This window comes from Myotis myotis, unplaced genomic scaffold, assembly GCF_014108235.1.
Source record: "Myotis myotis isolate mMyoMyo1 unplaced genomic scaffold, mMyoMyo1.p scaffold_m19_p_1, whole genome shotgun sequence".
Lineage (NCBI taxonomy): Eukaryota > Metazoa > Chordata > Mammalia > Chiroptera > Vespertilionidae > Myotis > Myotis myotis.
The window spans coordinates 123,356,579-123,370,657 of record NW_023416313.1 but is presented as its reverse complement, the minus strand read 5'-3'; the positions used below and the strand labels follow the sequence as shown (position 1 = coordinate 123,370,657).

The following is a 14,079-nucleotide window of genomic DNA, read 5'->3' as shown; positions in this document are numbered from 1 at the left end:
AACTAAAGGCCTAGTGTGTGAAATTGCACAAGACCCCAGGCCCGCCGCACTGTGAGACCGAGGCCTGCTGTGCCACTGACCAGTTGTTTGGTCATTACAACATTACGACATTATGGTCACTGGCCTTTTATAATATAGACTAGAGGCCCAGTGCACAAAAATTTGTGCACTTGAGGGGGTCCCTCAGCCCTGCCTGTGCCCTCTCGCAGTCTGGGACCCCTCGGGGGATGACCACCTGCTGGCTTAGGCCTTTTCCCCGGGGGATTGGGCCTAAACTGGCAATCAGACATCCCTCTGGAAGCCTGGGAGCCCTCAGGGGTTGTCCACTTGCCAGCGGGGAGCAGGTCTAAGTGGCAGTCGGACATCCTTAGGGCTGCTGAGGAGGAGGGAGAGGCTCCCACCACCACCACGGTACTGGCAGCTGTCAGCCTGGCTGGTGGCTAAGCAGAACTCCCCTGGTGGGAGTGCACTGACCACCAAGAGGCAGCTCCTGCATTGAGCGTCTGCCCCCTGGTGGTCAGTGTGTGTCATAGTGACTAGTCATTCCCAGTCGTTCTGCTGTTAGGGTCAATTTGCATATTACCCCTTTATTATATAGGATAGAGGCCTGGTGCATGGATGGGGGCCAGCTGGTTTGCCCTGAAGGGTGTTCCAGATCAGGGTGGGGGTCCTGCTGGGGTGCCTGGCCAGCCTGGGTAAGAGGCTGAGGGCTGTTTTTAGACTGGCCACACCCCCTTCAGGGTGGGGGTCCCCGCTGGAGTGCCTGGCCAGCCTGGGTGAGGGGCTGAGGGGCATTTTCAGGCTGGCCACATCCCCTTCAGGGAAGGGGGATCCTGCTGGGGTGCCTGGCCAGCCTGGGTGAGTGGCTGATGGCTGTTTGCAGGCTGGCCAAGCCCTCCAGCGGGGACCCTCACCCCATGAGGATGTGGCCATCTTGGGTGAGGGGCTGATGGCTGTTTGCAGGCTGGCCAAACCCCCTATCAGGGACCCTCACCCCATGAGGGTGTGGCCATCCTCACCTGGGTGAGAAGCTGATGGCTGTTTATAGGCTGGCCATGGCCCCCGGCTACCCAAGCTCCCAATGGAGGCTGGCTGGAAGCAGGAATCTGGGATTTATTTATCTTCTATAATTAAAACTTTGTTGCCTTGAGCAGAGACCACAGCCGGCCAGGGCAGGCAGGAACCTTGGCTTCCTCCATTGCTGGGGCAACCAAGCCTCCTGCTTGCTTCAGCTCTGTGACTGCTGGCCGCCATCTTAGTTGGGTTAATTTGCATATAGTCACTCTGATTGGCTGGTGGGCATGGCTTGCGGCATAGCGGAGGTGCGGTCAATTTGCATGTTTCTCTTTTATTAATTAGATACTCTAAATTAATTAGTGAGCTATTTGGCACACAACAGCCCTGATATACTTGCTAGTCAGTGGTAATGTGTAATGACAATGGATTCTGTCACTGAAACTTTTAATGTAAAATGATTTACCAAATCCTAACTTAAAAGCTGCATTTCAAATACAAGCCTAATTTCATCAATTAGTTGGATAAAGGATCCACTCAAAAAAAGTATCCTCACTAGAAAGGAAAAATAAACATTCTAAAGTGTGTGTAATTAATGTGTTATGGGGGTAGGCGGTTGAAGATGGGGATATGTTTAGCACTTTAGCCATGGAGAAATACTTATTCAATTAAAATAATCCTAGCATCAGCTCTGAAAATGACTAAAATTATAATTTCAAATGGCCGTGACTATTAAGAACAAGTTCTTTACATGGAGGAAATAGCGATGCATGTCTTCTGGCAAGGCTGCCTTTGTTGAGATAGTTCTGCTATCACCCTCATGACCACCACCATGAGGAGCTACACAAACACAAACAGGCATTAATTAGGTGGTCTCAATGGCAGTATGAACTGAAATGGCATAGCAATGGGATGGAGATGGTTTCTGCACCTGTGAGCTGGAAGTCATCACCTGTTCCACTGTGGCAGTTGGCCTGGTCATCATCACATTCATCCACCAAGTTCCCATTGGGAGTGGTTGGTCCAGCTGTAGGTGCTGAAACAAGATCCAAGGATTAATATCTCACCTCTGAAATGTATTCTCAAAGCTCTGGCTATTGAATCTGCTAACACTTTTGCAGGAAACTCAAATCTGTGGCAAGGAGGCCAGGAGCATGATTTACCTCTTTCTAGAGCTAAATAGACTTGAATTTTCAAGAATCCATTGGGGATTGCTTTGTTTTGGTATTTGATTCATATCTACTGAATGGAATTGGGTGCCTTAGCATTTTTTACATTGTTATGTACATAAACATCCTTTTCCTGGAAGTTCTTGAATTCTCACTAGTTATTTATTCATGATCCTGGAGTTGAGAACTTTGATTTTACACGTATTGCTTGAACTGTTTTTCCTTTCATTTTTAAGGTGCTGGAGAACTCCCTTGTCATGAATTCTTTTATATTCTTAGTACTTACTTAGTTTGCTAAGTTCATATTATATTTTTTCCTCCAAAGAGCTTCCCAACACATTCAGTTATAGAACAATATTGATTTTTTTTTTGTTCTTTAAAGAGTAACTCTGCTTCCATCAATTTATGGCCCCTCTCCAGATCAGGTGTCTGGAAGAACTTTTCTGATATATCCTGGGGTCATTTTACCTTAATTCCCAGAGGACTGCATTCCACTGCTGGCAGGTATTCCCATACCTTTGAGTTTGTAGATGAAATGTATCCAACATTAATCAAAGACTGCTTTTAAAGTTCTTTAAATTTAGTTTGATCTACTTTTTTCAGCTTGTTATTCATTTTTGAAATCTGTTTAATATTTTATAGTTTTGGGCATACATTTCTCATATGAGGCTGGAGATAATGTACAGTTCTCTTGATGTTTAATAATCAGACAAGAGTGGGGGCTCGATCTCTAATAGCTTCTAGCCAGTAGGAATGTGCTGGTAACTGCTGCCTTCTCAGTAAAAATTTCACATTGTTATTGTGCTTACTGAACAGAGTTATGACAAATGTAGAAATGTAGCTAGTTTCAACTTCCTCAACTGTTCAAAAGCACACACCAACAGTAACGAGGAAATCAGCACATACAGATATCATGCACGCTGTTTAGGCATACAGTCTACACTTTGTAAAATGCATACACAAATATTCCAGGCTCTGCTTATTTTTATCAATTTTATTTTTATATATATTTTAATTACAGATCATATGCAATATTATATTAGTTACAAGTGCACAGCATAGTGGTTAAATATTTATATAACTTATGAAGTGATCACCATGATAGTCTAGTATCCACCTGGAACCACATAGTTATTACAATATTATTTATTATATGAGAGGCCCAGTGCATGAAATTCATGCATGCGGGGGTGTGTCCCTCAGCCCAGCCTACACCCTCTCCAATCTGGGACCCCTCGAGGGATGTCCGACTGCCCGTTTAGGCCCGATCAGTCAGACATCCCTCTCACAATCCAGGCCTGCTGGCTCCCAACTGCTTGCCTGCCTGCCTGTCTGCCTGATTGCCCCTAACCACTTCTGCCTGCCAGCCTGATCGACGCCTAACTGCTCCCCTGTCAGCCCAATTGCCCCCAACTGCGCTCCCCTGCCAGCCTGGTCGCCCCTAACTGTCCTTCCCTGCAGGCCTGGTCACCCCTAACTACCCTCCCCTGCCAGCCTGGTCACCCCCAACTGCCCTCCCCAGAAGGCCATGGTTGCCCCTAACTGTCCTCCCCTGCAGGCCTAATTGCCCCCAATTCCCTCCCTTGCAGACCTGGTCCCTCCCAACTGCTCTCCCCTGCTGGCCTGATCACCCACAACTGCCCTCCCCTCCCGGTCATCTTGTGGTGGCCATCTTGTGTCCACATGGGGGTGGCCATCTTGTGTGTTGGAGTGATGGTCAATTTGCATATTACCTCTTTATTATATAGGATTCCCTATGCTGTATTTTACACCCCTCTGACTATTTTGTAACAGCCAATTTGTAAGTTTTAATCTCTTCATCTTTTTCATCCAGCCCTTAATGCCCATTTCCACCTGATAACCATCAGTTTGTTCTCTGTATCTCTTTCAGTTTTGTTTGTTCATTTATTTTGTTTTTTAGACTCCACATATAAGTGAACTCAAATGGTATTTGTCTTTCTCTGCCTGACTTACTTAGCACAATACACTCTAGGTATATCCTTGTGATTGCAAATATTAATATTTCATTGCTTTTTATGACTGAGTGATATTCCATTGTATATATGTACCACATTTTCTTTATCCATTCATCTGATGGACATTTAGGTTGCTTTTATATCTTAGTTATTGTAAATAACACTTCAGTGAACAAAGAGATGCATATTTATTTTTGAACTAGTGTTACAATTTCTTCGAATAAATACCCAGAAGTGGAATTGTTGGCTTATAAGGTAGTTTCACTTTTAATTTTTTTAAGGAATATACATACTATTTTAAACAGTGGCTGTACCAATTTGCAATTCTGCTGATAGTGCATGGGGGTTCTGTTTTCTACACATTGTTGCCAGCATTTGTTGTTTGTTGATTTGTTGATAACCATTCAGACAGGTATGAGGTAATATCTTATTGTGATTTTGATTTACATTTCTCTGACAATTAAATTGTGCTGCTATGAACATAGAGGTGCATATATCCTTTCTGACTGGTGTATCTGATTTCTTGGGATATATGCCTAGAGTGGGATTACTGGGTCAAAAGAGAGTTCCATTTTTAATTTTTTTAGGAAACTCCATAATGTTTTCCACAGTGGCTGCACCAGTCTGCATTCCCACCAGCAGTGCATAAGGGTTCCCTTTTCTTCACATCCTCACCAGCACTTTTCATTTTTTGATTTGTTGATGATAGCCATTCTGACAGGTGTCAGATGCTATCTCATATCATTTTGATTTGCATCTCTCACATGATTAGTGACTTTGAGCATGTTTTCATATGTCTCCTGGCCTTCTGTATGTCCACTTTCTAAAAGTATCTATTTAGGTCCTTTGCTCATTTTTTGATTGGACTGTTTATCTTCCTTTGTTAATATGTATGAGTTCCCTATAAATTTTGGAAATTAGGTCCTTATCTGATATAACATTGGCAAATATGTTCTCCCATGCAGTGGGCTTTCTTATTGTTTTTCTGATAGTTTCTTTTGCTGTGAAGAAGCTTTTTATTTTGATGTAGTCCCATTTGTTTATTTTCTCCTTAGTTTCCATTGCCACAGGAGCTATATCAGTAAAGATAGTGCTTCAGTATCCTATGTCTGATATTTTGCTGCCTCTGGATTCTTCTAGGATTTTGATGGTTTCCCATGTTATGTTTATGTTCTTCATCCATTTTGAGTTTATTTTTGTGTATGCTGTAAGTTGGTGGTCTAGTTTCATTTTTTGCATGTAACTATCCAATTTTCGCCACATCATTTATTGAAGAGACTATCTTTATTCCCCTGGTATGGTCTTGCCTCCTTTGTCAAATATTCATTCAGCAAAGTAACTTGGGTCGATTGCTGGGTTCTCTGTTCTGTTCCATTGGTCGATATGTCTGTTTTTGTGCCAGTACCAGGCAGTTTTCAGAACAGTAGCTTTGTAATATAGCTTGTTATCTGGTATTGTGATCCCTCCAACTTTTTTCTTCTTTCTCAAGGTTGTTGTGGCTATTCGTGGTCATTTTTTATTCCATATGAATTTTTAGAAAGTTTACTATAGGTCTGTGAAATATATCATTGTTATTTTAATGGGGATTGCATTAAATCTATAGATTGCTTTGGGTAGTATGGACATTTTAATGATGTTGATTCTACAAATCCATGAACACAAGATGTTTTTCCATTTGTTATGTCTTCCTCTATCTCTTCTTTCAATGTCCTATAGTTTTCTGAGTACAGGTCTTTTACTTCCTTAGTTAAGTTTATTCCTAAGTATCTTAATTTTTTTGGTGCAATGGTAAATTGGATTGTTTTTGTTGTTTCTCTTTCTGTGAGTTCATTATTGGAGCATAAAAAAAGCCATAGATTTCTGGGTGTTAATTTTGTATCCTGCTACATTGCCAAATTCATTTATTAAATCTAGTAGTTTTTTGATGGTGTCATTAGAGTTTTCTATGTACAATATCATGTCATCTGTGAATAATGACAGTTTTACTTCTTCTTTTCCAATTTGGATGCCTTTTATTTCTTCTCCTCGTCTAATTGCTATGGCTAGCACTTCCAGTAATATGTCAAACAAGATTGTTGTGGCTATTTGAGATCTTCTGTAGTTCCATATAAATTTTAGAATTATTTCTTCTAATTCTGCAAAAAATTCCATTGGTATTTTGAAAGAGATTGCACTGAATCTATAGATTGCTTCTTATCCATGACATGGTATATGCAGCCATTTATTTGTATCTCCTTCAATTTCTTTACAGTCTTATTATATTTTCCAAGAACAGATCTTTTATCTCCTTGGTTAAATTTATTCCAAGGTATTTTTTTGGATGAAATTTTACATGGAATTGTTTTCTTACTTTTTCTTTCTAATAGTTTGTTATTGGTGTGTAAAAAATACAACCAAGCCCAGCTGGTGTGTCTCAGTGGTTGAGCATCGACCCATGAACCAGGAGGTCATGGTTTGATTTCTGGTCTGGGGACATACCTAGGTTGTGGGATCAATTCCAAGTTGGGGGGGGGCATGCAGAAGGCAGCCAATTGATGTTTCTCTCATATCACTGATGTTTCTCTCTCTCTCTCTCTCCCTTTTCTTTCTCTGCAATCAATAAGAGCATATTAAAAATAAAATAAAAATGCAACCAATTTCTGAATATTAATTTTGTATCTCACTATATTACTGAATTCATTTATCAGTTCTAATAGTTTTTTTTTTTTTTTGCAGAATCTTTGGGGTTCTTTATATATGGTATCATGTCATCTGAAAATAATGATAGTTTTTCTTCTTTCCTTCCAATTTGGATTCATTTTATTTATTTTTCTTGTCTGATTACTGTGGCTAGGACTTTCAATACCATGTTGAATAAAAGTGGCATTTTATACAACATAGTGTCTTGTTCCTGATCTTAATGAAAACACTTTTAGCTTTTTCTCATGGAGAATAAAGGTAGCTGGGGGTTTGTCATATATAGCTTTTATTAGTTGAGCTATGTTTGCTCTATTCCCAGTTTTCTGAGGGTTGTTCTCTTTCTCCATAAAATGATGCTGGATTTTGTCAAATGCTTTTTCTGCAATTATTGATATGAGCATATGTTTTTTACCCATTATTTTTAAGTGGTGTATCATATTAAATGACTTATGGATAATAAACCAAACTTGCATCCCTGGAATAAATTCTACTTGATCCATCTTTTTAATGTATTGATGAATTAAGTTTGCTAATATTTTGTTGAGCATTTTTCCATCTATATTTATCAGGGATATTGGCCTAAACATTTTCTTTTCTTGTAATGTGTTTGTTGGGTTTTGGAACCAGAGTAATATTGGTCCCATAAAATAGACTAAGAGCTTTCACTTTTCTTAAAATTTTTTGAAATAGTTTGAGAAGAATAAGCGTTAATTCATCTTTGAATGTTTGTTAAAATTCACCTGTGAAGCCATCAGTCCTGGACTGTAGTTTTTTGGGAATTTTTAAATTACTGATTCAATGCTGTTTGTAGTAACTGGTCTGTTCAAATTTTCTATTTCTTCTTGATTTTAGTCTTGGAAGAGTGTTTGTTTTTAGGAATTTATCAATGTCTTCCAGATTGTCCAATATGTTGGCATATAATTGTTTAAAGTATTTTCTTATAATCCTTTGTATTTTTTTTTGTATCAGTTGTCACTTCTCTTCCATTTCTGATTTTATTTATTTGTGTTCTCTCTCTCTCTCTCTCTCTTTTTTTTTTCTTGATGAGTCTGGTTAAATGTTTATTAATTTTCTTTATCTTTTAAAAGAATCAGCTCTGGGTTTCATTGATCTTTTGAATTGCTTTTTAGACTCCTTGCTATTTATCTCTGCTCTGATCTTTATTATTTCCTTCTTTTTATTAACTTTGGGCTTTGTTTGTTATTCTTTTTCTAGTTCCTTTGGATGTAAGGCTAGATAATTTATTTGAAATGTTCCTTGCTTCTTGCGGTAGGCTGTAATGTTATGAATTTTCCTCTTTGGCCTGCTTTCACTATCCCGTACATTTTGGGTCATAGTGTTTTTATTTTCAATTGTCTCAAGGTATATTTTTATTTCTTCCCTGACATCAATGTTAATCCATTCAATATTTATTGTAAAAGTATATTTAACTTCCATGTGATTGCATGTTTTCCAATTTTTTTCTTGTGACTGATTTCTAGTTTCATACCATTATGGTCAGAGAAGATGATTAATATAAATTCAGTGTTCTTAAATTTATTGAGACTTGTTTTGTGTTCTAACATGTGGTCTATCCTAGAATAAGTTCCATTTGCACTTCAGAAGAATGTATATTCTACTGCTTTGGGCTGCAATGCTCTGAAGAAATTAATTAAATTTTTATGACCTAGTATGTCATTTAAGGCTGCTGTTTCCTGGTTGATTTTCTGTCTGGAAGATCTATCCATTGATGTCAACAGGGTGTTAAAATCCCCTACTATGACTGTATTACTGTCAATCTTTCCCTTTATGTCCATCAAGATTGCTTTATATATTTAGGTGGCTCTATGTTGGGTGCATAAGTGTTCACAAGGGTTATATCCCCTTGTTAGCATGCTCAATTTATTATTATGCAGTGTTCTTCTTTTTCTCTTATTATAGCATTTCTTTGACAGTTTATTTTGTCAGATATAATTATTGGTACCCCCATTTTTCAAAATTTCAGCTTGCATCCTTCTACTTTTAGTCTGTGTGTAGCTTTCTTTCTGAGGTCTCTTGTAGACTGTAAATATATTAGTCTCATTTTCTTATTCATTCAGCTACCTAATGTCTTTTGATTGGAGCACTGAAGTTATTTACATTTGAAGTGATTATTGATAGGTACATATTTATTGCCATTTTATTCTTTACTAGAGGCCCGGTGCATGAAATTCATGCGGGGGGGGGGGTGCACCCTCTCCAATCTGAGACCCTTCAGGGGATGTACGACGGACAGTTTAGGCCCGATCCTGGGTATTGGGACTAAACCGGCAGTATGAAATCCTGGACCGCTGGCTCCTAATTGCTCTCCTGCCTATATGCCTGGTTGCCCCTAACTGCCCCCGCCCCACCAGCCTGATCACCCCTCATGGTGCCCCCACTGTCCTGGTCATCCCACACAGCCTGCTGTTCAGTGGTTTGGTCGTCCCTAACTAATCCCCCTGCTGGCCTTGTTGTAGGCAGCCATCTTGTGAGGGTATAAGGGTTAATTTGCATATTACCTCTTTATTATATAGAATAACTATGTTTCTCTATTTTTTCCCTCCTCCTTCTTTTTTAAAGACTACCCTTTAACATTTGTTGTAATACTGGTTTGGTGGCAATGAACTCCTTTAGCTTTTTCTCAGCTGGAAGCACTTTATTTCTTCTTCAGTTTTAAATTATTGCCTTACTGGGTAGCATAGTCTTGGTTATAGGTCTTTGCTTTTCATCACTTTGAATATTTCATGCCAATCTTTTCTGCCCTGAAATGCTTCTGTTGAGAAATCAGCTGATATTCATGTTGAAATTCCCTTGTAGGTAACTGACTATCTTTCTCTTGCTGTTTTTAAGATTCTCTCTTTGTCCTTAACCTTTGCCATTTTAATTATGATGTGTCTTGGTGTGGGCCTTTTTGGGTTCATCTTGTTCAGGACTCTCTGCACTTCCTGGACTTTCGTGTCTTTTTCCTTCACCAGGTTAGCAAAGTTATTATCCATTATTTCTTCAAATAAGTTCTCGATCCCTTAATATTTGTTTTTCTTCTGGTAGCCCTATTAAAGTGGTGTTGTTACATTTCATGTTGTCTCAAAGGTCCTTTAAACTATCATCATTTTTTTAAAATTCTTTTTTCTCTTTGCTGCTCTGATTGGATGTTTTCTGCTACCTTGTTTTCCAAATCACTGATTTGATCCTCTGCTTCTGTTTATTCCTTTGTATTGTATTCTTCATTTGAGATATTGTGTTCTTCATTTGTTAGTTGTCCTTTTTCATGCTGTTGAAGTTCTCAATAAATTCCTTGAAGTTATTACTAAGTTCCTTGAACATTGTTAAAACCATTATTATTTGTGTGTGTTTTTCCTTTTTTAAAATTGTTTAAAGTATTGTATGTCTCCTTTTTCCCCGATTGACTCCTCTCCAGCCACTCCCACCCCCCAGGATAAGCCCCCACTGCCCCAGTGTCCATGTTCATTGGTTATGCTAATATGCATGCATACAAGTCCTTTGGTTTACCTCTTACCCCTCCTACCTCCCCCTGCCTTCCCTCTGAAGTTGGACAGCCTGTTCAGTTTTTCTTTGTCTATGGATGTATTTTTGTTCATCAGTTTATGTTGTTTATTATATCCCACATATGAGTGAGATCATGTGATATTTTTCTTTCTCCGACTGGCTTATTTTACTTAGCATAATGTTCTCCATGTCATCCATGCTGTTGCCAATGGGGAAAGTTACTTTTTTTAAATAGCAGCATAGTATTCCATTGTGTAGATGTACCACAGTTTTTTTAATCCACTCATCTGCTGATGGGCACTTAGGCTGTTTCCAAATCTTAGCTATTGTAAATTGTGCTGCTATGAACATAGGGGAAAAACATTATTCTTGAACTCTATATCTGGTAAATTGCTTTCTTCCATTTCATTTACCTCTTTTTTTCTGGAGATTTCTTCTGTTCTTTCATTTGGGGTATGTTACTTTTTCTCCCCATTTGGACTGCTTCTCTGTGTTTGTTTCTATGGATTTGCTATGATTTCCAGTCTTGATAGTGTGGACTTATGTAGTAGGTGTCCTCTGGGACCCAGTGTCGCAATCTCCTTGATCATTTGAGCTGGGTGCTCCAAAAATGTCCCTTGTGTGTGTTATGTGGGCTCTCCTGTTGTATTGGAGTTTTGATTCCTACTGGTCCATTTGTGATGGGGACAACCTTAGATTGGCTAACTCTGAGGACAGACCCTGACCATAGTGCATGAGGTGCTGTGCAGGTATTGACCACACGAAACAGAATTTTCCTCAGCAGGGTCTGGTGCCTGCCAAGATCTACCTTTGGATATTCTATTTGTGAAGCTTATCAGATCCTGCTCTGATGTCTGAAGCTGGCCACCAGGTGTGTTGGTTTTAGGGCCTCTTGGGAGAGACTTTGGTGCAGGTCAATGTCAGATGCTGCTAGTGACTTGCCCTGTGAAACCTGTTTGAAGCTACAAAGCATTCTACAGTTTGTGACTGCCTCTGCTGGCTTGGTATACATTGTAAGGACCAAACTGTGCACCAAGGATGGCTTCCAACAAAACTGATCCCAGGGGCAGGTCAACAGAAGACCCAAGGCATTCCAAGATCTGCCTCTGCCTGCTTCTGCCTGTTGGCTGCCTCTTAGGCTCAGTCACTGAAATAGCCTCTGGTGGTATTCAAGTTGCATGAAGTAGGTTCTCAGTGAGTCACCAGGTAAGTGGAGTTCACTAGATTGATTCAGGTTCAAACTAGGTGCCAGTGTTGGGTCTGAGGCCACTCAGCAAAAGCCCCAGGGTATACCAAGTCTAGCTATTCCCCACTGAGTGCCCACAATTCTCTGTGGTGAGGTAGGGATCTCAGGAACTCATCAGGGCAAAGCCAAGCAGAGTTTATCAGGTCCAAACAGACCAAGATTTTGACATGTGAAGGAAAGGCTCTGTATTGGTCTGGTATGTGAGAGCAAAAATTGACTCTTTCCTAGAGCTACATAGTTCAGTCTGTCTCAGATTCTGCCTAGAGCCCAAGCTCAGCAGGGTAGAGCCTCCAGAAGTCAAGAGGGTGAGCTAGTGGATCTCCCATGAGAGGGAGCTGCCAGTCAGGCTTGGGGGAAGGTTAGGGGAGTGACCCCAGCAAAACTCAGTCTGTCTTGGATTCATATCTGGCATGTCTGTGTTTGGCAGGGTGGGGCCACCAGGAGTCAGGAGGCTGGGCCTGCTGTCTGCTGGAAGCTCAGAGGGTGAGGCTAGCAGATATTCTATGAGGCAGAGCCACCAGTCAAGCTTTCAGAAAAAAAATAGGGGGAATGGCTCCCATCCCAAAGCAACACAACTGAGTCTGCCCAGACCTCTACACTCCAGCGTAGAAAGCTGACTCTTCAGCAAGGCATGAGCTCTGCAGTGTGGGGCAACAAAGAGTTCAGAAGGTGGGGCTATTGCATTCCTCAGGCTGATGCTGTAAAGGGGAGAGTGCTCCACCCAAGAAAAATTATGTATGCAACATGGGAGAGGGACTCAGTAACAGTTATTTTGGCAGCTGTCCCTTTGGCTCTCTTTCCAGAGCCCAAAGCCCCAGTCTCTCTTTACAGGCTCTATTCCACTCCACTCTTCCTCTGCAGGAGCCCAGGGTGAGTTGGCTGTGAATGAGATTTTGTGCATTGGCCCTTTAAGACCTGTGTCTCTAAAAGACTCCTGCCTCTCCCTGGAGGACAGAATCCCCACTGATTTTTACAACCAGATGCTATGTGGGTGCCTTTTCTCAACTATGGTGCTCAGGGCTGAGGAGCCTGGTATGGGCTTGAAACCCCATGTTCTTCAGGGGACCTTTGCAGCTGTGGTGGGGTAGGGCATGTGGGAGCTGGGGCATGTGGGAGCATCTCTGAACTTTCTACCAGTCTGGATATGCTTCTTCTGTAAATCCTTGTTTATAAGACTTTCGTTCAGATAGTCTCAGTTGGTTATTCAGGTTGATTATTCTGTATTTTAGTTGTAATTCCAATTTGATCTTGGGAGAATGTTAGTATACCTTTCACCTCCTCTATTTTCCTCTCTCCTTCAACGTTAAATGATAGTCTTGGTTGTAGGTCCTTGTTTTTCATTATTTTAAATATTTTGTGTAAATATCTGTAGCCTGCAAAGTTTCTGTTGAAAAATCAGTTTTATGGAAGTTCCCTTGTAGGTAACTAACTGTCTTTCTCTTGCTGCTTTTAGGATTCTGTCTGTCTTTAAATTTTGCCATTTTAAGTATGATGTTTCTTGGTTTGGGCTCTTTGGGTTCATCTTGTTTGAGATTCTCTGCACTTTTTTGACTTGTATGTTCATTTTCTGTGCCAGGTTAGGGAAGTTTTCAGTCATTCTTTATTCAAATAGGTTTTTAATCTTTTGCTCTCTTCTTCTGGTAGTCCATGATGTATTGTTATGGTAAGTGTGGTTCAAGAGTCCCTTAAAATATCCTCTTTTTAACCAATTCTTTTTTTTTTTTTTTGCTTATTTAAATTCTATGTTTTCTGCTACCTATCTTCCAAATTACTGATTTAATCTTCTGCTTCTTCTAATCTGCTGTTGATTCCTTGCAGTGTAGTCTTCATTTCAGCATTGTTTATTTTGTGTGTGTGTGTTTTATTTCTTACTGGTTACTTTTTGTTTTCTATATCCTTATATATGCTTACTCTTTCTTTGTGTGACATCCTCACTGTGTTCCTCTATTCTTCCCTTGAGTTCCTGAGCATCCTTATAAGCATTGTTTTAAACTCTGTACCTGGTAGATTGCTTGCCTCAGTTTAGTTTCATTCTTTTTCTAGGGTTTCTCCTATTTTTTTGAGACATGTTTCATAGTCTCCTCTCTGTGTCTGCTTTTATTTGTCAGGTAGATCTTCTATGGCTCCCAGTGTTAGCTGGGTGGCTTTATGTTGTAGGTGTCTTCTGGGACCAGTGGCACAGTCTTCCTGATCCCCTGAGCTGGGTGTTCCAGGAATGTACCTTGTATCAATTGTGTGTGCTGTTCTGTTGTAGTTGAACCTTGATTGCTGTTGACATGTGGTGAGTTGGGTTACCCCTCAGACCGACTGCTTGTAAGGACTGGACTTGACCACAAAGTACAAGCTGCTGTGTTAGGGTCATTCCATGGAGCAGGATTTGCCACAGTGAGACTCTGTTACCCACTGAGACCACATGTTTGGTTTGCCATTTATAGAGCTAATTGGGTGGTGCTCTGTTATGATCTGATGCCAGACACTAGGGTGTTGG

At 40.4% G+C, this 14,079-nt stretch overlaps 1 protein-coding gene across 8 annotated transcripts in view; it reads right to left on the bottom strand.

Annotated features, from left to right (window-relative positions):
* NRP1 (neuropilin 1) overlaps positions 1-14,079 on the bottom strand; it is a 183,185-nt gene that overhangs the window by 21,948 nt on the left and 147,158 nt on the right. For 6 of the 8 annotated variants that reach the window (XM_036350799.1, XM_036350761.1, XM_036350768.1 and 3 more), the window contains one exon: positions 1,946-2,050. In XM_036350799.1, coding sequence (XP_036206692.1) covers positions 1,946-2,050 — 105 coding nt within the window. The remainder of the gene's footprint in view (positions 1-1,945; positions 2,051-14,079) is intronic. The other 2 variants (XM_036350784.1, XM_036350789.1) reach the window with 1 other exon arrangement.